This window comes from Alnus glutinosa, chromosome 11 (genome assembly GCF_958979055.1).
Source record: "Alnus glutinosa chromosome 11, dhAlnGlut1.1, whole genome shotgun sequence".
NCBI classification, from domain to species: Eukaryota; Viridiplantae; Streptophyta; class Magnoliopsida; order Fagales; family Betulaceae; genus Alnus; species Alnus glutinosa.
The window spans coordinates 21,090,806-21,112,893 of NC_084896.1; the positions used below are offsets into that span (position 1 = coordinate 21,090,806).

At 35.4% G+C, this 22,088-nt stretch overlaps 1 protein-coding gene across 1 annotated transcript; it reads left to right on the plus strand.

Annotated features, from left to right (window-relative positions):
- The first annotated feature begins 6,660 nt into the window (after window positions 1-6,660).
- On the plus strand, window positions 6,661-21,014 carry LOC133882892 (MADS-box transcription factor 23-like). Its single transcript, XM_062322123.1, has 9 exons — window positions 6,661-6,834; window positions 7,151-7,341; window positions 11,272-11,350; window positions 18,144-18,205; window positions 19,926-20,025; window positions 20,142-20,183; window positions 20,274-20,357; window positions 20,556-20,690; window positions 20,799-21,014. The coding sequence occupies exons 2-8, from the start codon at window positions 7,160-7,162 to the stop codon at window positions 20,673-20,675; spliced, it is 669 nt and encodes a 222-aa protein (XP_062178107.1). The 5' UTR covers window positions 6,661-6,834; window positions 7,151-7,159; the 3' UTR covers window positions 20,676-20,690; window positions 20,799-21,014.
- Window positions 21,015-22,088: the final 1,074 nt, after the last annotated feature.

A 22,088-nucleotide genomic window follows, 5' to 3' on the forward strand; every position in this document is an offset into this window, starting at 1 on the left:
GCGATCAACCCTAGATTATAATTACCTCCTCCTCCCTTTTTTTTTTTTTTTTTTTTTTTTTTTTTTTAATTTATTTATTTTTATTTGAAAAGACAGCAGGAGAGACCGATTGTAACTATTCTATCTGGGCGTGACCATAGTAGTATGACTTGTCTGCTAGGACATACACATGAAGGGTCTAGACAGTGGGAACCGCACTTTCTCAAGTCTGATTAAACCATAACCTGACCAAGCCCTATCATGTTATCAATGGGACTCAAGTCGACTAATACTAATTAATCAGGTTTGGAAATTTTCATTATAGGAGTCGAACCCTCACCCTAGTACTTACCCAACTATTTAGAGATTTTCTGGAAACTATTGAACCACCACCAATTATACATATATGGTCTAAAACATAACAAACGAACAATAACATTAGAAAGAAAAGTTAATTAATACCAGAAAATTTTGAAGTGTGTTCCAATTTTTTTTTCGATGAATTAACATATGTACGTAGCTTTAATTTCTCTGTAATTAACCTAATGGAGCTCTAGCCAGATTGACATAGTAAATTAAACTATACATAGCTTAGAGAAAAATAGAACATTAATTGCTAAATAGGTAATTAAGTTTAATTTAATTTGTACAAGCTTTGCTTGATGATTGAGATGTTCCCAATAGTTCACCAATTTATATTCTATTCACTACATGATTCTTTTGCGCATGGCTTCTTTTATATTATTAGCTGAAGTTTCTTGTTTTCCAACAATTACGTCAGGAAGCAGAAGATACCTCCGATCGATTGTCCAGTTCTACTTTTCCCTACACTAAATTAAGAAAACTACTAAGCACTTTTTGCCATCACATCTTTTTATCAAAGTTATTAACGTTAAGTACAAGGAACGAGCTAGATTTATTGTCATGCTCTTCTTTTCGATTCTTAATGAAACTAATTCTCCATATAATCAAGGATAAATAGCTTTCTTTCTTTTTTTTCCTCATCGACCTTTTCTCATAACTAATATTCTCTTTCAAAGAGATAAGTATGGTTATAATAATAAAATAAAATAAAATGTCTTTCGCTTAATAAATTTATAATTTAAGATGTATCTCGATTCGTATCACCAGACGAACAGTTCATGAATAGCTGTTTTAAAATATAAATTAATACAAGTAATAAGAATCTAATTATTTATTAAATTTGCTCTTGCTTTATTTTCATAGCCAGGTGGTCCCCTTTTTATAAATTTAAACACCTATATTTATTTTCTTTTTGGTTAATTAGTAAAAATCCTTCTTTAGATATTCAAAACATATGCACCTAAACCCTAAACCTAGCTAGCTAGCCTATGCTAGGGTTTAGGTTGATCGAGAACAAATCAAATGGACCATATATTAATAATTTAAATTTAATTAAACAAGCCCAAGCTGATCAATTGAAAACAAATTATTTAGAGACATATTACATGTTCATCTTTTATATATTTTTCATACATTTTTTTTTCTAAATCATTTATTGGATCTGTTGGACTCATATATGAGTCTTTATAAGTTCTATAGATTTAATGATTGATTTAGAAAAGAAATATACAGAAAACATACCAGAAATATAAAAAGATAATTTCTCAATTATTTAAGTAAAGTAACTTAATTGAACCAGCCACATCATAAATATTCTCTCCATCCAATCAAAGCCCAGGTATGTGGCTAACGTATTAGAAATGGTAGGATGTGAGTCTCTCCCAAAATAAGGCACTCGCCCCTCCCCTGCGAAGAGAAAAGAGAAAGCCTACTGTTTAAGTGTCTGTTTGGGTTTTTTTATTTAAAAATATGAATTTTAAAAAAATACAGTTAAATGTTTAGCAAAATCGTAACTTAACTTTTAAATTTATGCGTTTTCAAATCATAATTTGTTTTTTTAAAACGCAATCCCAAACGATTAATATACTATAATTTGAGTTAAAATTACATTTTTTATCTATAAATTAAATTGCAATCCAAAATACACCCTAAACTAGCACGTGTGGACACCTAATTATGGAGGCGTTTCTTGAAATTCTGGCCTTACTTTCATAATTAATTCGAGTTATTATATATTAACGAGCTCAGAGAGCAAATTAAGAGCTTTTTAATTTACTTTTCCGAAATCATCAAAAAAATCACTTCAAAAAAATAAAAAATAAAAAATTCATCGCAAAAATCCTTAGCGCTGGTATATAGCTAGCTAGGCTGGGGACCATCGACCACGGAATCCTTGGATTCAGGGCTTTAAATGTCGTTTCAATAACCCAGATCGATCCTACCAGTAGCATATAATAGAATAGCCATTAAAGTTTTGAATTGGCCGGCCAACAATAGCGCGATTATCATAGCTTTCAAATTGTTTTTATGTTGCTTTGAGAAATAACATTAATTGACACACTAGATGCCACGGCCCCATAAATTAATAACTTAGAAAAAGAGAAAAGATTCCCCCAGATTATTATTATTTATTTAATTTTTTTTAAAAAAAAAATGGTTACACTAATTAATTTTTACATCTAAACCCTATCATATTTGTCAATAATTATTCAATGTTGTATATACACGTGTGTGTTTAAAAACATTTGAATCGATCTCATATTGAAAAGATGTCACAAGTGTGAGTGAATATATAATACGACATTGTTGGGTCCAAACTAATAGGCTTAATTGCTTTTAGGTTGAATAGTGTCTTAACATGTTATATTATTGGCTCAATAAATTAAAGACAACACAAGGTGTCAAACTCCTTGCGAGGGGCCATGCAATGATGGCATGTGGTATTGCATATGAAGTGGCATAGACAATATGGACAAATTAAAAGTCCTTAGAGTAGGGAAAAATATGTTTGATCCGAGCATGGATGAGGGTCTCTTGAAGTATGGGGCCAAGGTATGAAAGTCCCTAAACTATGGACAAAGGTGCGTGGCACTGGCAAATCTATAGCTCACAAGTACTCTTGGAGAGGACTCATAAGATTGATTAAAAAAAAAAAAGGAAGCTTTCGTTTGAGGGGGAGTGAAGCAATACAGTGATGGTATCACATGTGAAAGGTGGGGGAGATTGTTTAATATATATACATGTGTGAGTGTAGAAAAGTTTGAGTCCTACCTACATGGAAAAGATGCCATAAACGTGAATGATTAATATAGTATTGTTGAATCCAAATTAATATGTATACTCAAACTTTTGGGCCGAGTGGTGTCTCAACATGATATATTATTATAGGCTCACTAAAGACTCCTAAAGTGTCATTCTCCTTAACATTTAACAATAATTACACAATATATGGCCCTTAATTTCCGCCAGATTTGGCTTATATAATTAGGTGCTGTAAGAAAATACTACAACCCATTTTTTGTAGTTTTTTTAACGGTCCAAATCAAATGCCAAGTTTATATTCATGAGAAAGAAAGAGAAATTAAATTTATACAGATGAAAAAAATATAAGAAATATACGTTCAGTAGTTTTTTTTCATATGTACGTGGCTTTTCTCTGTAACCTAATGGATCGGAGCTCGATCTAGTCATTTTTTCAGCTATCGATCGACCAGCATGCTTATCTCCAAGTTGTTTGGACAACTTGTAAACCTGATCTACTTAAAACCTACGTCTACTGCCCCAATTTATGGAAGATCTTTGACAACCTAGTACACTCTTCCAATCGTGAGTGTGCATGGTCGCTAGGAAGCCTAATTCTTGACTAATTGCTGCAACCATAAAGAGATCGAACACATCTAATACTACCTCTTTAACTTTGACCAACGTACGCAGATGGATAACAATTCCTAATATGTCACAAGCTAATTCATGTTAAGTACTAAATGTAAATTTTTATTAAAATTTAACCAAAAAGAAAAAAGAGGGTTACAAGTAAGAGACCACATTTATGTAGTATTTGCGTTTACATGTGTTCTCTAATAAATTTGTTAAAAATAATAATAGTAATAATTTCTTGTCTTGGATTGAGTAAAAATATTCACCTTCAAAGAGAAAAAGTAAGATTATAAAATAAACAATATCAATCTCTGACTTTTAGTGAATTTTTAATTAATTTAAGATGTATCTTTATTCGCATCATCAAATGAACGTACAGTTTCTGAATAGCTGTTTTAAAATATAAATTAATACAAGTGCATTATAAAGTTTTCCTTGCTTTATTTTTCTAGGTGGTCCCCTTTTTAATAAATTTAAGCCCATGATTTTGTTTTCTTTTTGGTTAAGAGAAAAAAATAATTCTTTAGATATAGAAAACCTAGCCTATGCTAGGGTTTAGGTTGAGAAAGAATCAAATGGACCATAAATTAATAATTGAACTCAAATTTATCTCGTTTAATTAAACATGCAAGCCCAAGCTGAATTGATAACAAATTAATTAAGTAGAGTAACTTGAACTAGCCACACCATATATAATTCGATCTCTCCAATCCCAACAAAGCCCAGGTACTTGGCTAACATATCGATTGGCTGTCTTAGAGTGGATGCATTTGTGCCAATTAATAATATAGTAGAAATGGTAGGAATTAATACTATATATTGATTGTATTATATTGTAAAAAAATATTCATGTGCGAGTTAAATTTGTAGAAAAGAGTGCTATATATGTACGTAGACTGTTATATGATACTATACTTACATTTTGGTGAGTAACGTGGTAAATGTCACGTGAACTGTCCCGTTAATTATAAACATGATAAGTGTCATGTACTGCCACATATATAACATTCTAATTAATTTTTATCAGCTGACGTAATATTAAGTATTATATAAACTACGGACCACGTACGTAGTAAGAGACTTGTAGTATACCTTAAAATAGCCCTAATTAACATCACTCTTCACGGTTTATCTTGATTAATCTTTGGACACATGCAACTTTCTCGTCTCACATACACAGGATAATTACAAGTTACAAGGGACACCTTATTAGACGATAGAATAGCCTGAAAAAAAATTATTATGTAAATAAGCGCGCTTTTAAATTCTTGACTTCAAATATGGAGGTGTTTCTTGAAATTGTGGCCTTACTTTGATTAGTTCGAACAATTATATATTATTAACCAGATCAAAAATCAAATTAATTAAGAACTTTTTTAATTTTCCCAAATGATCGTCACACAAATCCTTAGCTCGATCTAGTGGGTTGGGGACCATGGACCACGGAATCCTTCAGGCTGCTTCCTGTTGTTTCATGAATAACGTACCTAGATCTTACAGTTAAGTAGTATAATAGAAATTAGAATAGCCATTAAAGTTTTTGACCAAAAATATATAGCGCGATGGTCATTAGCTTTCAATATATATATATATAACTAAACCCTAGCATATTTGTCCATCATATATTCATATCTCCTTCACTGATTATTCGACAACAATGACACAATAACCTTTTTCGCCCATTTAGCTTAGGTGCCCAAAATAAAAAAAAAAAAAATAATAATAAAAAAAAAAAATCCAAGTTTTCTACTGTAAAGAAAGAGAGAGTGAAATTAGATTTGTATCGATATAGCTTTTGCAACAACACGTAAGCCAGCTTGGACTCATTTCTTCTAATGGATGACCTTCTCGATATAAATTACTAGCTAGCCACCATTAAATTAGGGGAAGAGATCGAAGTGATTGTTAGAGCGATCTCTCAATCTTTCATTCTTCATATGTACGTTTCTTTTCTCTGTAACCTAATGGATCTCTAGCCATTTTTTCAGTGAGCAGCATGCTTATCTGAAAGTTGTTTGGAAAACTTAATTGTAAACATGCATCACCTACTTAAAACCTACGACTACTGCCCCTATTTAAGGAAGATCTTTGACAACCTAGATAGTACACAGAACACATCTAATACTACCTCTTTAAACAGACCTTTTAGGATAACAATTCCTAATAGGTCACAAGCTAGCTTCTTCATGTTAAGCAAATGTAAATTTTTATTAAAATTGTAACCAAAACAAACTTTTTTCTCAATTCTTTCCTGAATATATTTTAAAAAGAATAAAGGTTTATATGTAGTATTTGCATTTACATGTGTTCTCCAATAACTTGGTTCCCCCCCCCCCCCCCCCCCCCCCCACCAAAAAAAAAAATAGTAAATTTGCTGCTTTGGATTCAGTAAAAATATTCTCCTTCAAAGAGAAAAGTAAGATTATAAAATAAAAAAAATATATCTGGCTTAGTGAATTTTTAAATTAAGATGCGTCTTCATTACGTATCACCAAACTCACAGTTCATGATTAATTGTTTTAACATATAAATAATTAATAAAGTCATAAGAATCTAATTTTTTTAATAAATTTATTCTTGCTTTATTTCCGTAGGTGGTCCCCTTTTTTATAAATTTAAACATCTAATTTTTATTCTTTTTGGTTAACTAAAATCCTTCTTCAAATTAATAAAGCTATGCATCTAAATAAAACCTAGCCTATGCTAGGACCGGTCTAGATTGATCGAGAACAAATCAAACTGACCATAAATTAATAATTGATCTTGTTTAACTAAACAAGCCCAAGCTGAATTGTGAACAAAGTATTTAAGTTTGCCACTTGAACTTTTTATTGAAATTCTGGCTTTACTTTCATTAATTCGACCAATTATTAGCGAGCTCAGAAAACAAAAATAAAATAAAGAGAACACAATGAGACCCAGCAAGTGGGGTTGGGAGTTGGGAAGCACAGGAAGTGCTCCCTGTTAATTACCCTAAACAAGGATGCTTTGAGGTTTCCATTTCCTTCCAAATCATAAAGACTTTGCGTCCCAGAAAAACATCACTCAAAACAGAAAGAGCTTCTTCTGGTTCCCACCCCTACTCCTCCCCTCTTACATATCTCAAACAAGCTAGTAAGCTCTCTCTATATATATATATAGACGATCTATCCCCATGCATTAGTTTCCATTTTCTACACCTATTTTTGGATTATCTTGTGCTGATCCCATTTCGTACTTGAATGTTCTTCAGCTATTGGTTGCACCGTTTTGTTGCTTTTGACAATATTGCTATTGTTGTTCTGTTTTTTAGGTCTATATATATATATGTACGTCCTCTTCTTTTTCTCTTTTGACATCTTTGTTTAAGCAAATAAGTGAGAAAAGTAAGGTTTTGCACAGTTTTACTATAATTTTACGATCGATTAACATGTTTTTGTGGATCTAGCAGAAAGAGATAATGGGGAGAGGAAAGATTGTCATAAAAAGGATTGACAATTCTACGAGCAGGCAAGTGACTTTCTCCAAGCGAAGAAATGGGTTGCTCAAGAAGGCCCGGGAGCTTTCCATCCTTTGCGATGCAGAGATTGGACTTATTGTCTTCTCCAGCACCGGCAGGATCTACGATTTTGCGAGCTCTAGGTATACTCTCTGTCTCTTTGCCTCTCTCTCTCATCCAAAAGAATGCATTTTTTACTCGGTTATAGGATCTGGGTTGCATTCTGTATTGCAGTACCACTGTACTACAATACAGTGGTACTACATGTACTATTCGTCGAAAAAAAAAAATATTGTTGACTTCTTATGGTGAAAAAAACGGGTTTCCTACTTGAATGATTCTACATGTACTATTTGTTTTGGAGAATGTGCAAGAACATATGTCCCGTACTCTTTCTATTGGAAAAACAGCCAGTTAATTTTTATCAGTACCCCACAGTCACAACCTAACCATTGGCAATGATAGAGGGAGTAGTTAATTTGTTGGACTGGACCAGAAGCATTTTGGGTGGGGTGTAACTAATTGTTCTTTTTTTTTTTTACTAATTAAAACAGACGGTCGGATAATTAAGGAGATTTTGTTAGAGGCTTCATCTTCACTCTTCTTGTTAAGGAAAGTCAAACCAAGCTCCAACCTATTTTTTGATGAAGAAACTCCTGGTTTGACTACAAGGGCGATTGATCTGAGAAAAAGGGTACGGTCAAGAGAAAAACCTTAATTTGGATCTAATTCAGCAATTGTCACAAAACAGAACTCCAGCTTTTAAACAAGCTGCAAAATACAGCCACAACAAACACTTCAAACAACAATGTATACAACTAAACTCAAAAAACCAATCAAATCTTCAGTACCTGATAATCTGCAATACAACAGACCAGACAAATGTGCATATACAAATTAGAAGTACCACGAAAACCAGATAATCCTGTGTATACAAATCTCAGTAACTAACCTGCATATACAAATCAAACAAACTAACCTCAAGCTCCTATACAAGTAATCTGAAAAACGGTAGTTTAGTTCACCCCAAATTGCTAAACAATGAATATCTCAATCTTAACAAAAATAAAGATTAATATGTTGGAAATTAAAAACCTCTCACACACACACACTAAAAGAGAGAGAGAATGAAAAGGAAAAGAGACAATAAATTGATAGAGAACTTTGTATTCTTTTATTCAACTTGATTAAAAGTAACTTGCTTACATGGGTATTTATAGAATACAAATGCTCATTCTAACTTCTTCACATTAACTCTATTAATCTACATTTTAAATAACTCTCATGTAAAATATCTCTTGAAAACCCAAAAGACGCAACCTCTTCAAGTCACTTACAGTAACTTACAAGAATAACAAAAGACTTAAATAAATATTATTAAAATTAAGTTTATTATTCAACACCCCCTTTAAACTTAATTTCTAGTGACTTCAAGTAATGCTTGTAGCTTGCTAAAAATCTCATTCTTTATGGGCTTTGTAAAAATATCCGCAACTTGATCATTAGTCTTCACAAACTTGAGTTGTACTTCTTTCTTGATAATACACTCTCTAATAAAATGATATCTTACGTCGATGTGTTTGCTCCAATCATGAAATACCAGATTTTTTGCCAATGCAATTGCCGACTTGTTGTCAAAAAAAAATTCCGTAGCATCCTCTTGTGGCATGTGTAGCTCTTTTAACAATTTTCTGAACTAAATTGTATGATAAACACATGATGTAATGGCAACATATTCAGCTTCACATATTAAAAGTGTCACAATTGGTTTCTTTTTAGAACTCCAAGCAAATGCCGAACTCCCCAAATAAAAAACAAATCCAGTTGTGCTCTTTGTTAGAGGCTTCATCTTCACTCTTCTTGTTAAGGAAAGTCAAACCAAGCTCCAACCTATTCTTTTGATGAAGAAACTCCTGCCGGTTTGACTACGTACAAGGGCAATTGATCTGAGAAAAAGGGTGCGGTCCAGAGAAAAACCTTAATTTGGATCTAATTCAGCAATTGTCACAAAACAGTACTCCAGCTTTTAAGCAAGCTGCAAAATACAGCCTACAACAAACACTTCAAACAACTATACAACTAAACTCAAAAAAGCAATCAAATCTTCAGTACCTAATAATCTGCAATACAACAGACCAGACAAATGTGCATATACAAATCAAACATACCAACCTCAAGCTCCTTCCAGATTCTCTTACTGAAACCACATTGAAAGAAGAGAAGGTCTCTATCTTCAATACAGCTTCAACTATAAGAACAAACAACTCACATTTATAACCCCATTTTAAAATCTTCACCCCTGTTAACAGAGAATCCCTTATAGCCAACCAAGAAACAAAAGCTTGCTTTGCGATGACCATGGGAAACCATTTAAGCTTCCACCAAGGGACTTGTGGGAACTTCCCTCGGAGTTCTTCCTAAGTTTCTGCACAAATCTAAACACCCTTCTTTGGGATATTCCACATAGGCTGATCCACCTGTGACCTGTCCAATAGGGCATAAGATGGAGTTTGCTCTGTATAAGAACTAGATTTTCTGACCTTGCCGCGGATGCCAACATCATCTATATATGTTCTTTCAAAACACTCGAAACCTTTGCTTCTAAACTACTACCAATATCATACACAACTCTAAATCCATATTTCTCATATATAATCTCATCCGGATGCTACTTATCAAGCCAAAAATGAATACTTTTCCTAGCTATCTCCACCCTTAAAGTGCATAAACCTCCTAGCAATATTCCTTAGTTTCAATAGCTTCCTCCAACTCCATGAACACAATTGAAGAATTTTTACTATCCAAAAGCACCTTCCTCTTAGCAAGTACTCCCTCACCCAAGCAACCCACAAAGATCAAGTTCTTGCATATAAATTCCATATGTGCCTTAAAATGGCAGACTTCTCAATAATTATATCATCTATCCCATATCAAAATCATTAATTCTCAAGCTAGCATCTCTAGATTTCTTTTACTGGGATTCTTGATAAGATCATAATCAATAAATTTTGTTCGAGCTCAGTTCATAGGCTAAAAAGCCTAAAATTTCTGAAGTCACCTTTTTTGCCAAGTCTTAATGTACAATCCTACGATCTACCATTATAGTTGGAACTTTGATGGATTTATTCTATGAGTTATCAATCTGATCGTTTAGCTCAAATAGACCTTTTAACCATTTTTATTTTTTTTAATTATATTCTTTTTGTTCTTATTCATTTTAAAAGTTATAGAAAAAATTTCATCCCTATCAAAAAAAGAAGAAAAAAGTTTAGTCCTTTATATATATGACATTGTAAGGAGTACTACAAATTTATGATAGTGCTGGTGGTGAAAAAATATAATGCACCATACTTTTTTTTCTGTCACATAAAAATAGTCCACATATCCCATTTTAATATCCCAGAATAATGTTTATGCGCAAAAAATCAAATGCCTTTTATTTATTTTCTTAAAAATATTTTTTATTTTTGCATTGATTACAAATGGTGTAATGCGTGCTCAAAAAAAAAAAACCCTACTTTTTCACCTTCAAGTAACAAATTAAAGATAAAATTGAAAAACTACTATATATAAGGGAAGCGAGTCAAAAGTATTTATTATTTTTTTCTTAAAACTTTTGCTTTTGATAAGTGGACTATTTGCAGGACACATTGAGTATTATATGTGCTTATTAATTGTAAGGTTGTTCACAATAAGAGGAAAACGAAATTAACCTCTTTGTTACGTTATATGTATGCAAAAACCAGTATATATAGTACTTTTTCCTTTTAGAATTTTTTTATTTTTTTTTAAAACAAAACTGAAAGTTATTTTGATGCTTAATTTATCAAACTTTCAGTTTATCTGCTTTAAATTATTTCTTTTTTTGTTTTGTTTTGTTTTGTTTTTACATCACCAAGGCTAGAATGCAACTTATTTTAGAATGAAAGAAACCCAAGAAAAAAAAAATTGTGTTTCTTTTCAGACAAGATTATATCCTTTTCCTTTTTACATTTGTAACCTTTCGCTAACGTTTTCTTTAGATTACTGCTATATTTCCTGTGCTTAGTTAATGAGAATACTTGTATTATCAGCATGAAATCTGTTATTGAACGATACAACAACCTAAAAGAAGAACACCATCGGCTGCTGGATCCTACTTCAGAAGTCAAGGTAATTAAACATTCAAGAACCACTCCACCAATACTTACCAATTGATGTTTGTTATGTTGATTCTAAAAATGATACTATATTTATGGATACCACCAAATTTACTACCATTACACAATAATATAATCATTTTTTTTTAGTATAAAATATTGTAAGTGGCGTTTGGATTGCGGTATTTAACACCCTGGCCTCCCCCCTTCCCCTCCTGGGGCATCCACATGATTCCTAAGAATGTGATACTTGAGAATCTAAATTCCTAAGAATTTGACTATTTTCATGTCTAGTAATGATTATGAATCGAATATGATTCATGGGAATATGATATTCTCATATTTCTTTAACTCATATGCATCCGGATTCTTTCCAAAATATCCTGATGTACATTTTGTCCAAATTTTCCTTATAATTTGTTTTACTACCAACAAAAGGAAACACGTCTAGACTTTTATCTTTGCTGGCATTATCTTCATTCTCATCGGCCTTGCTTCCTTATTTGCCAAATTCTCTATTACGTTACAAAATATACATAATATATGTTTTATTATTGGTCATCTCTGACAAAAGTTATGAGAAAGTCGTAGTGATGAACTAACAGGATATGAATTGATCAAGTGTATAACTTCAATAAAATAGATGATGTTGTTACTTTTTACATCCTATTTAAGTATTCAATAAACCTTAGTAGACTCAAAGTTAGACTTGTAATCCCACGAGTGACACACTCAATCTCCGCTCCAAAGTGGCTCCACAACTCTAGTCTTCTACTACAATGACTTTCTGCGAATGAACTGTTCACATTCATGGAAAAAATCGGTATATCATGTTTATTAAAAAGTAAATATTACACAGCCCTATGGGTTGTTATATACACACGGTAATCTTGGTCTGCACGGCTAGAATTAGGATTGTTCCTTGTATCAAGGGATTTATAATCAACTCCCTTGATACAGGGGATTTACAATTAAGGCTTCACCTAGAATAAGGGGATTTACGTTCTCCTACAATCACGGTGTTCGCAGCTCACGCCAACACTCCCCCTCAAGTTGGTGCATACAAGTCTCTCATGCCCAACTTGTCAAGTGAGTTGTAAAAGATTCTGCTGCAAACCGTCTTTGTGAGTACATCTGCCAGTTGGTCTTCAGACTTCACGAAAGGAAATCGAATTGTCTTGTTCTCAAGATTTTGCTTGATGAAATGTCAGTCCACCTCCACGTGTTTGGTTCGATCATGTTGGACAGGATTATGAGAGATATCAATCGCAGCCTTATTATCGCAGAACAGATTCATCTCACAGCTTGGGGCATAACCTATTTCCATTAGTAGTCTTTTAAGCCAAAGAAGCTCACAAAGACCTTTAGCCATTCCACGGAATTCAGCTTCAGCACTTGACAAAGCCATTACATTCTGTTTCTTACTTCTCCATGTCACAAGATTCCCGCCAACAAACATGAAGTACCCCGTGGTGGATTTTCGGTCAGATATATTTCTTGCCCAATGTGCATCTGTATATCCCTTGACGTTGAGGTGACCGTTTCTAGAAAACATAAGCCCTTTTCCCTGGGGATGACTTCAAGTATCGAAGAATTCTGAGCACTACATTCATGTGATCCTCACTCGGACAGTGCATAAATTGACTTACTACACTTACTGCATAGGCAATGTCAGGGCGAGTGTGTGATAGATAAATAAGCTTTCTGACTAATCTCTGGTACCTTTTTTTGTTTGCTGGCACGTGGTCTGGATATTCACCTAGTTTGTGGTTTTGGATGATTGGTGTGTCAACTGGTTTGCAGTCTAGTAGTCCCACCTCAGATAGAAGATCTAGGATATATTTCCGTTGGGACAGAAATATGCCTTGCTTCGATCTATCAACTTCAATTCCCTGGAAATATTTAAGCCCTCCCAGATTCTTCATTTCGAACTCAGTCGCCAAGTGTTCTTGGAGTCTTGATATTTCTTCCAGATCATCTCCTGTAACGATCATGTCGTCTACATAGATTATTAAAGCTGTGACCTTGTCCCGTTGATGCTTCAAGAATAGAGTATGATTTGAGTTACTTTGTTGAAAGCCATATTTCTTCATTGCCAAGCTGAATTGCCCAAACCATGCTCTCGGTGATTGTTTCAAACCATACAATGCTCGCTGTAATTTGCACACCACCTTGACTTCAGAGGTTGTTGTGTACCCTGGTGGAACATCCATGTAAACCTCTTCCTCCAGATCACCATGGAGAAAGGCGTTTTTCACATCAAACTAGTGCAATGGCCAATCAAGGTTAGCAGCAAGGGATAATAATTGTGACGTCCCACATTGCCTGAGAATGAGGATGTGCTTATATGTATAAATGCACCATTTATGACACAACGCGTTTTAAAGCCGTGATGGTCATGAACCTATCAGAACTCCGCAGTTAAGCGCGCTTCTACGAGAGCAATCCTAGGATGGGTGACCTCTTGGGAAGTCTGGTTTTGGGAGTCAAAAGCGGACAATATTGTGTCATTGGGGGTGGGTCGTTACAATAATACTCTAACTGAGTTCAATTTTGCTACCGGCGAGAAGGTCTCTTGGTAGTCTACACCATATGTTTGGGTGTAATCTTTTGCAACCAGCCTTGCTTTGTATCGATCAATCGAACCATCTGCTTTGTGCTTAATGGAGAACACCCATCTACACCCTACCGTCTTCTTTCCCTTGGGTAAGGGAACAAGAGTCCAGGTTCCATTTTTCTACAGTGCTTCCATTTCTTCCTTCATAGCCTAGGTCCACTTAGGATTTGTCAAGGCCTCATGAATATTGGTAGGAAGAATATCCGAGGAGAGTTCTTGCACGAATGTCTTCAGTGGTTCGAAAAGCCTTTTTGTAGACACATAGTTGGCAATTGGATACTTGGAGCTTTGTTTTCCAATCTCCGGAGAATATCTACTCGATGGTTTGCCACGATTATGCCTGAAAGGTAGTGTGTAGCCAACATGCATATCTATATCATTAGAGTTTGAAGATCTAGTAGGAGAGTTTACCTCAAGGATATTCTCAAGAGATGGGTCTTCGGGTACTGAGGAGTGAGGGGTTGTCTATTTCAACTTCAACTTCAGCTTCAGGTGGTGCAGACATCACTTGTGAACTTATATCTTCTTCTGAAATCATACCTCTTTCTGTATCGGGTTCAGGTTCCTTATTGTGTTTGTTCGGCCAGTCAAAGCTTAGCCAATTCAGCTTGTCATCATTGATCTCCCCTTGATGAGGAGAAGTGGATAAGGCGGAAGAGAAGAATGGCTCGGACTCCAGAAAAGTGACATCCATGGTCACATAGGTGCGTTTGGTGGTCGGATCATAGCATCGATACCCTTTTTGATGGACAGCATACCCCAAGAAGAGACATCGAATGGCACACGGATCAAGTTTCGTACGTTGATTTTTATGTAGGTGGACAATTGCGACACACCCGAAAATTCGAGGAGGAAGCATTAATATTGTCGATATGGAAACATACGTTGATAGGGCCTGTAACAGAGACTTGAAGGTCAAGACTTTGGAAGTCATCCGATTTAAGAGGTGTACAGCCGTAGCGACAGCGTCAGTCCAATGGTGACTAGGCATATGAGCCCCAAGTAAAAGAGCCCGAGCTGTTTCGAGGATATGGCAGTTCTTTCTCTCAACGACACCATTCTACTGAGGAGTCTGTGGGCAGGAGGTTTCATGGATAAGTCCATGATGCTGAAAATAAGTTTGAAACTGGTGGTTCACATACTCTCCGTCGTTATCTGAGGGAAGAATTTGAACCTTAGCTAAGAATTGGGTTTGAACCATCGTGTGGAAGGACTGAAATGTACTCAGTACTTCATTTTTTTGTTTCAGCAAGTAAAGCCAAGTCATGTGAGTACAGTCATCTACAAATATCACAGACCAGCGGAAACTAGATATGGTAGAAATTGGGGAAGGACCCCACACATCCGAGTGAATTAAAGCAAACGGGACCATAGCAGGATAAGTAGCTCTATGACTCTTAGCAAGAAAACAAGTCTCACATTTTAAATCAAATATCGAAATATTGGAAAATAAATCGGGAAACAAATGTTTCATATAACTGAAGGATGGATGCCCTAACCGACGATGCCAAAGCAAAATCTGTCGTTCTTTCTTGTCAACTGGAGGATGCATGTGATGTGCACGTCCCATACTAAAATCGTCAACATAATAGAGCCCCCCCTCTTAGTACCACGCCCAATGATCTCCTTGGTAATAATATCCTGAAGAAAACAAAAGGTTGAGTATATTAGTACAACACAATTCAAAGCTTCGGTGACTTGGCTCACAGAGAGCAGCTTATGGGAAAGAGAGGGAACAAGTAGAGTATGCTCTAATGATAAAGTGGGGGACAAGTCCACTGTTCCTGCCCCTGTAACTGGAGAGATGACCCCATTGGCGTTGGCAATGCAGGTGCGCCGGGGTTGAGAGGTTTTGGAGAAATCATTTTCATTGAACGTCATGTGGTCAGTTGCTCCCGAGTCAAGTATCCAGGAGCTTTTATCATCATCGCAAGACGAGCTACAAAGAGCTGTACCACAGTTACCTAGTTCTAAGATTGATGAATCACCCTGAGCAGTCTCCACGTGGGGCAGAAGAGAAAGGCTGGGCTCAGCTGTAGCTACGGCAACTTGGTCTGTTCCTCCATCAGCAGCATCTCGGTGTTTTCAGGCCTGAAGTTCATTCCACCAATCAGGGTATCCGTGCAGTTTGAAGCAATTATCTTGGGTATGTTTCAGATTTCCGCAATGGGAGCACTTGGTTCCATCCGAGGATGAGGCTCGCATTTTGGGAGAGGTTACGTTCTTATAAGTGCTCAGAGATAAAGGTCAGGTTGCAGTTGAGGTTGATTGTCCAATCTTGAAGCCCTTTGAGGCTAGAACGGCTCCTTGAGTGTCGGTAGAGCCACCGGTGACCATAACAGCTTGTCTAATAGCTTCTCGACGAACATGCGCATATGCTTGTTCAATTGTAGGGAATGGTTGCATCTGTAATATATCGTTGCAGATGTTATCAAGCCTATCATCCAGGCCATCCAAGAAGGCATACACCCGCTCTTCTTGAAGCAGGTCGTTAAAGTGCTGAATATTAACAGCGCATTCCATGGGATTCGGACGACGAAAATCGATTTCCCGCCATAACCCTTGAAGGTCAGTGAAATATTTCTCAAGAGAGCCTCCTACTTGTTTCAAACTGGCTACACGCCGTCTGAGATCATACACCTGAGATGTATCACTTTTGTCAAAAAAGGTAGTAGCAATCGAATCCCATGCCTATTTTGCACTCGGAAACCGGATGAAGTTGCCGATTAGAGATGGGTCCGTGGAATTGATTAACCATCCCTTAACAATGGCATTGTCTGTGTGCCACTTTCGAAAGGATGGGTCAGTCTGTGGAGGTTGGGTAATATCGCCGTTGATGAATCCCAACTTGTCTTTGCCGGGGATATACATCTCAACAACTTGGGACCAAAGAGCATAATTGTTTCCGTCCAATTTGATACCAATTGGAGCAGCAACACTTTCGGTGGTCTAGGTAGGGGCTGGAGTTTTATTCAAAACTTAAGTCATTTTGGTGATTAATTCGGTGATAATGGCCATGGAGTGAGAATCATTGGGCTGGATGGTTTCTGCCATGGGTGTGGCGGCAGGAGCAATAAGGTAGGGTTAGGAAAAAATTGAGTGAAGGCACAGAATCGAACGTTGCTCTGATACCATGTTCACATTCATGGAAAAAATCGGTATATCATGTATATTAAAAAGTAAATATTACACAGCCCCATGGGTTGTTATATACACACGGTAATCTTGGTCTGCACGGCTAGAATTAGGATTGTTCCTTGTATCAAGGGATTTATAATCAGCTCCCTTGATACAGGGGATTTACAATTAAGGCTTCACTTAGAATAAGGGGATTTACGTTCTCCTACAATCACGGTGTTAACAGCTCACGCCAACATGAACTTGCCAAGTCTGATGAACACATACACCAGCCAAACACAAACAATCAAAAGAGGATTTATAATTTCATAGTGGTTTGAAAACACTGAGAGAAGCAAGAATGAAGGTCTAGGCTCAAGAAGAAACTGGGATTCCTCTTTACAGTTTTCAGGATTACCTCTCCCTTTCCTCAAAATTCGTGTACTACCAATAAATATAGGTAGGAGAATTCTGAGAATATATGGTCATTAAATAGGGAATTCAAATTTAAAACTAATTAAATTGTGGTAGACTTGATCCAGTGACTATCACATGAGGGTTGTGCGAAGTTTCGGATTCTGCATGGGTGAACCATCGAACTTGTATGCTCGAGTGTAACAAAAAACTGATTTGGTAAAAATATTATTGGAATGGATTCTTAATGGATCATTTTAAAGTAGGAAAGAAAATATGACGTGCAATATCAAGTCTTTAATTACTCACATAAAATCTTATGGCCTGAACACTTTATAATATTCAAAAATACATCAGATTTGGAGTATTATCTTATTGACAAGGAGCATGGTAATCAAATATGAAAGTATAATAATGGTAAAAGAAAATATATATATATTTAATTTAAATTCTATTTGGAAAAGAACATTGGTTGTATGTCACTATATTTGTTGTTGTACTACGTACAGTTCAGGAAACACATGCATCCATATAAATTCAATTTCGAATTTATTTTGCAACCTTGATGGGCTACCTAATTGAATTTAGTCATGACAATCTTGCTTATATTATATTATGATGTAAACATTTTTTTCTTTTATCTTTTTATAATTGCTAGTTTTGGCAAAGGGAGGCAGCAAGCTTGAGGCAACAACTGCAGTACTTGCAAGAATGCAATAGGTAGAATCATTTAATACTTGATAATGATCTTAAATAATATATACATACAAGCCTCAAATTGCAATTTCAAGTATTCCTTACTTAAAAGCCAAAGATACTACCGTCCTAGCTTGTTATTGGTTAGGCAATCAAGTATATCATTTTGACATCCAACCATGATGACTATGGCTCATTCAATTCAACCCTAGAAAGCCTCATGATATCAACTACATAAGAATAATTGCACTGTCGACCCTTCTAATACATTTTGTTTTATCGAGGACCATATTTGAAAATAATTTCAAAGTAGACTATCATATCTTGTACATTAGGATCCCAACCCACATTTGCCTTCGCCTTTCACTAGTTGTCTGCACTTAAATCATAACTCGTCCCTTCTAGCTAGGAACAACCCCCACCCAAAAAAAAAAAAATAACAAATGAGGGGGGACAGAAAAGCTAGTTCTCAATGGTTATGGATTTATAAAAATTTTATCACCGACAAATATATTAAGTTGAGAAGTAAAACTGGTGACAATCTCTTTATATAAGAGTACAAAACTAAAATAAAACTTAGTGATAGACATACATTCAATATATATGGACCATAATAATAGATATTACTGAATTACTTATATCTGTCGTGGTCATTCTTTTATGTTCCTGTAAAAAAATTTCTTATATGGGCCATAACTTAAAGTCATGGATCCACAAAACTTGACATGATGATCTCTTGCACAATAATACTCCACGCACTGAGGAAGCATTCCTGGCTCGTATTAGGTGGGAAGCCCGGGCTAGGATCGTAGCTAAAGGGTATTTCAAGCACCTCCGGAATTCTACGAATCTTGTTTCTAAATGGAATCTGCAAAATCTTATCTAGTTGGTCTGTTTGGAATGGAGGGTTGCTGTATTTCTAATGTTGGTTTGCTGGGGTTTTTTCTATGATTCTGGATTATTCTATTCCTTGTCCTCCTCTAGATTGGGATATGGTTAAGTCCTGGAGTGTTCAAGTGATGAAAGGAAATAATTTCTCTACCTGTTTCAGAAAACTATTTCAAGGATTAGATGGGAAGTGAAGACTAGATTGTTTGCTAAGTTTCCTCTGAAGTGCTCTCGTAGAAGTTATTGACTTCTGTTCTTTGTGGTTGCTGCGGGTTTATTTTGCTTTTCTACTCCGTTGTTTTCTAGTTTGCTTGTAGCAGTAAGTTGTTATAAGGTTGAGGCTCTCTATGGAGCAGTAGTTCGTTGTTATTGTGCTGTTTTTGTTGATTTCCTAGCTAGGGGGTTTTGTCCCTATGCAGGAGTTGTTTCTAGTCTTCACTGGATTGTTTGGATTGTTGAGGTTGAGCTTTATAAAGTCTTTTATTCATCAAAAAAAAAAAAAAAAAACTTGACATGATAAAAGTCTATAGCTAGCATTAAAACTCGAGTAGTTTTTGGGGATCGCGTAGAGAGATCAGACCATGAAATAGTTTTTGTAGCTTACAAGACTTAAAGTGGCTTGTGACACTATAGTCCAGTTAAATCCACAAATCTTTTGGTTCTTATAAGGCCTATTTTCTCATTTCATTACTGCCAAAATACTTATTGTTACACCGCAAGGCACATTTAAGGTAGTGCATGATGGATGATTCATAATGATGCAAAAGATGGCATTCCGATATTATCTATCCAATATAATTTCAAGGAAACATACCAAACCCTCTAAGGTACCACAAATCTGGTGTGATATACGCAGACAACTAATGGGCCAAGATCTTTCTGGTTTGAGTATCAAAGATCTACAAAATTTTGAAAACACACTCGAAATGAGTTTGAAGGCTATCCGTATGAGAAAGGTCAGAACTCCTTACACCTAGTCAAATTTCCATTGAATTGTATTCGAAATCCCACCTATGTACAACACATGCATTAAAAACCCTTACATTTTTCTTTTTCTTTTTTTCTCTTGCAGGAACAGATTTTCATTGAAGATATAAAAGAACTAAACCAGAAGGTATAGCTAAAGGATTGGCTTAATTTTTCTAGATTTTCATTTGGGACTAATTCCATATTCGTCACTTAACTTTGATGAATTTCATTGCAGGGAAACCTTGTACATCAAGAAAACCTTGAACTGCATAAGAAGATAGACCACTTTTGTAAAGAAAAGGGAGGATTGCAAAAGAAGGTATTTGAAAGAAACTTGTACATATGTCAAGAAAAAAATATATATATATATCCATTGTAAACTTTTTTCTTTTTTTCTTTTTGATTTTATGTTCATATAAGAACTTAAGCAACAATAAGTCTAGTGTAATCATCTTGAAACTGGAGAAGCATAGCGGTTTTCTTGTGGCTAAGCCTGAACAGTAGCTTTGGCTCTTAGGTTTACGAAGAAAGAGAAGTAAATGAAAGAAGATCAAGTTCCCATCCTCTACGCACTATTAGTAATGGATATGACATTCATCCAGCCATCCATCTCCAACTAGGCCAACCTCATCCTTAAAACAATGGAGCACAAGTAAGAGCACCGAAAGTGGGGTATCTTTGTCAAACTATTGATATACTATGCAATTTTATTGAGTACTGATGCATCCTATTTATACTAATCCTATTAATATTGCATCAGCCTCTACAACAGACTACAATTTCCACAATGAAGCTGGTTGACAACTAGGGATTGATATCCATCATTATCTTATCAACAACTTGCCCCAATGGAAAATTAAGCTTCTACAAATGAGATCTCATATTTCAGCTACTGGTAAAATACATTCAGTAGAATGACATTCGGATTTGGTATGAAATGTTCTATGAAGAAGAAAACTTGAAAATTTCTCTAAGATGTTCCTTTCTATGTTAATTTATACAATAAAGCGTTAAATGTTCCAATTGCTTATTGGCTGCAGATGAAACGAACCTTTGGTTTATGAAGAAAATATTGAAACCTCCATTAAAGATTTGATTTTTTAGAGGTGGACAAAATTGACTTTTTGCAAAACTAGGAATAAAGACAATGGGATAAACATTAGTCTCTTCCTAATTAATTTTTTGACTTGTCCTATTAGTGCTTTTCATATCAACACATGATTGGGCCCATTCACTATCACAATATCCAAGCGACTTTGCATCAACATTCTTCTCCTACAAAATGCCAAAATCAAGAGTAACTTGAATATATTTCAACATTCTCATGGAAACCCCAAAATATATTTGACTTGGCTCGTGCATAAACCCCAAACTGAGAGTGTGGTCAAGCCACCTCTTGGCCAAATGAGGGGTGGTTGAAACACCCTAGGGCCATGGTCCAAGCAGTGGCCAAATGGAGGATGGCCTTACCCATGTCCATGGTTGAAGGTGTTTGTAGTTGTTACTATGCTCTACGAAAAAGAATATGCCATGAGCCATTTAACTAAATGGCCATATGAGTTTTCTTATCGCACCTGGTAATGGGCATTACATTGGGATTGGAGATGAGCCTTTATCTGAAGATTGCATGCTTGGAAATCCTATCTCAAATCATTTTAGACCCCAAGAATCGAATTTGGATCTTATGCATCATGTTTTTCCACAAAATTAATCTGATGGATAGTAGTACTGTTGTAGCTGCCATCCCTTTGATCATGGGTTCCAGCACCCAAGTGAGAAAAATTTTCATATCGAGCAAGATAATATACACAGAAATTCCTCATGTTTTTTAGAATCTACCTTTTACTAGGAATTGGGTCAATTAAAAAAGTTACCTGCACACAACCTGTTCAAATTGGTGATGGAGATATGATCTTCCTCTTGCAAGGGCGGGACTCGGGACTAATAATTAATTAATATAAAATAATATTTATATTTTAACAATAAATGCTTTTTTCTTTAAACACCCTAAAGAAAGTATTGCATGCCCAATTAATTGCTTCTAATATTT

Excerpts from the sequence above, each read along its gene's own strand:
- LOC133882892 (XM_062322123.1), top strand. The coding sequence starts at position 7,160 with ATGGGGAGAGGAAAGATTGTCATAAAAAGGATTGACAATTCTACGAGC. Across the intron at positions 11,351-18,143 it reads ATCCTACTTCAGAAGTCAAG|TTTTGGCAAAGGGAGGCAGC; the intron begins GTAATTAAACAT and ends TATAATTGCTAG. Across the intron at positions 20,184-20,273 it reads TAAAAGAACTAAACCAGAAG|GGAAACCTTGTACATCAAGA; the intron begins GTATAGCTAAAG and ends ATTTCATTGCAG.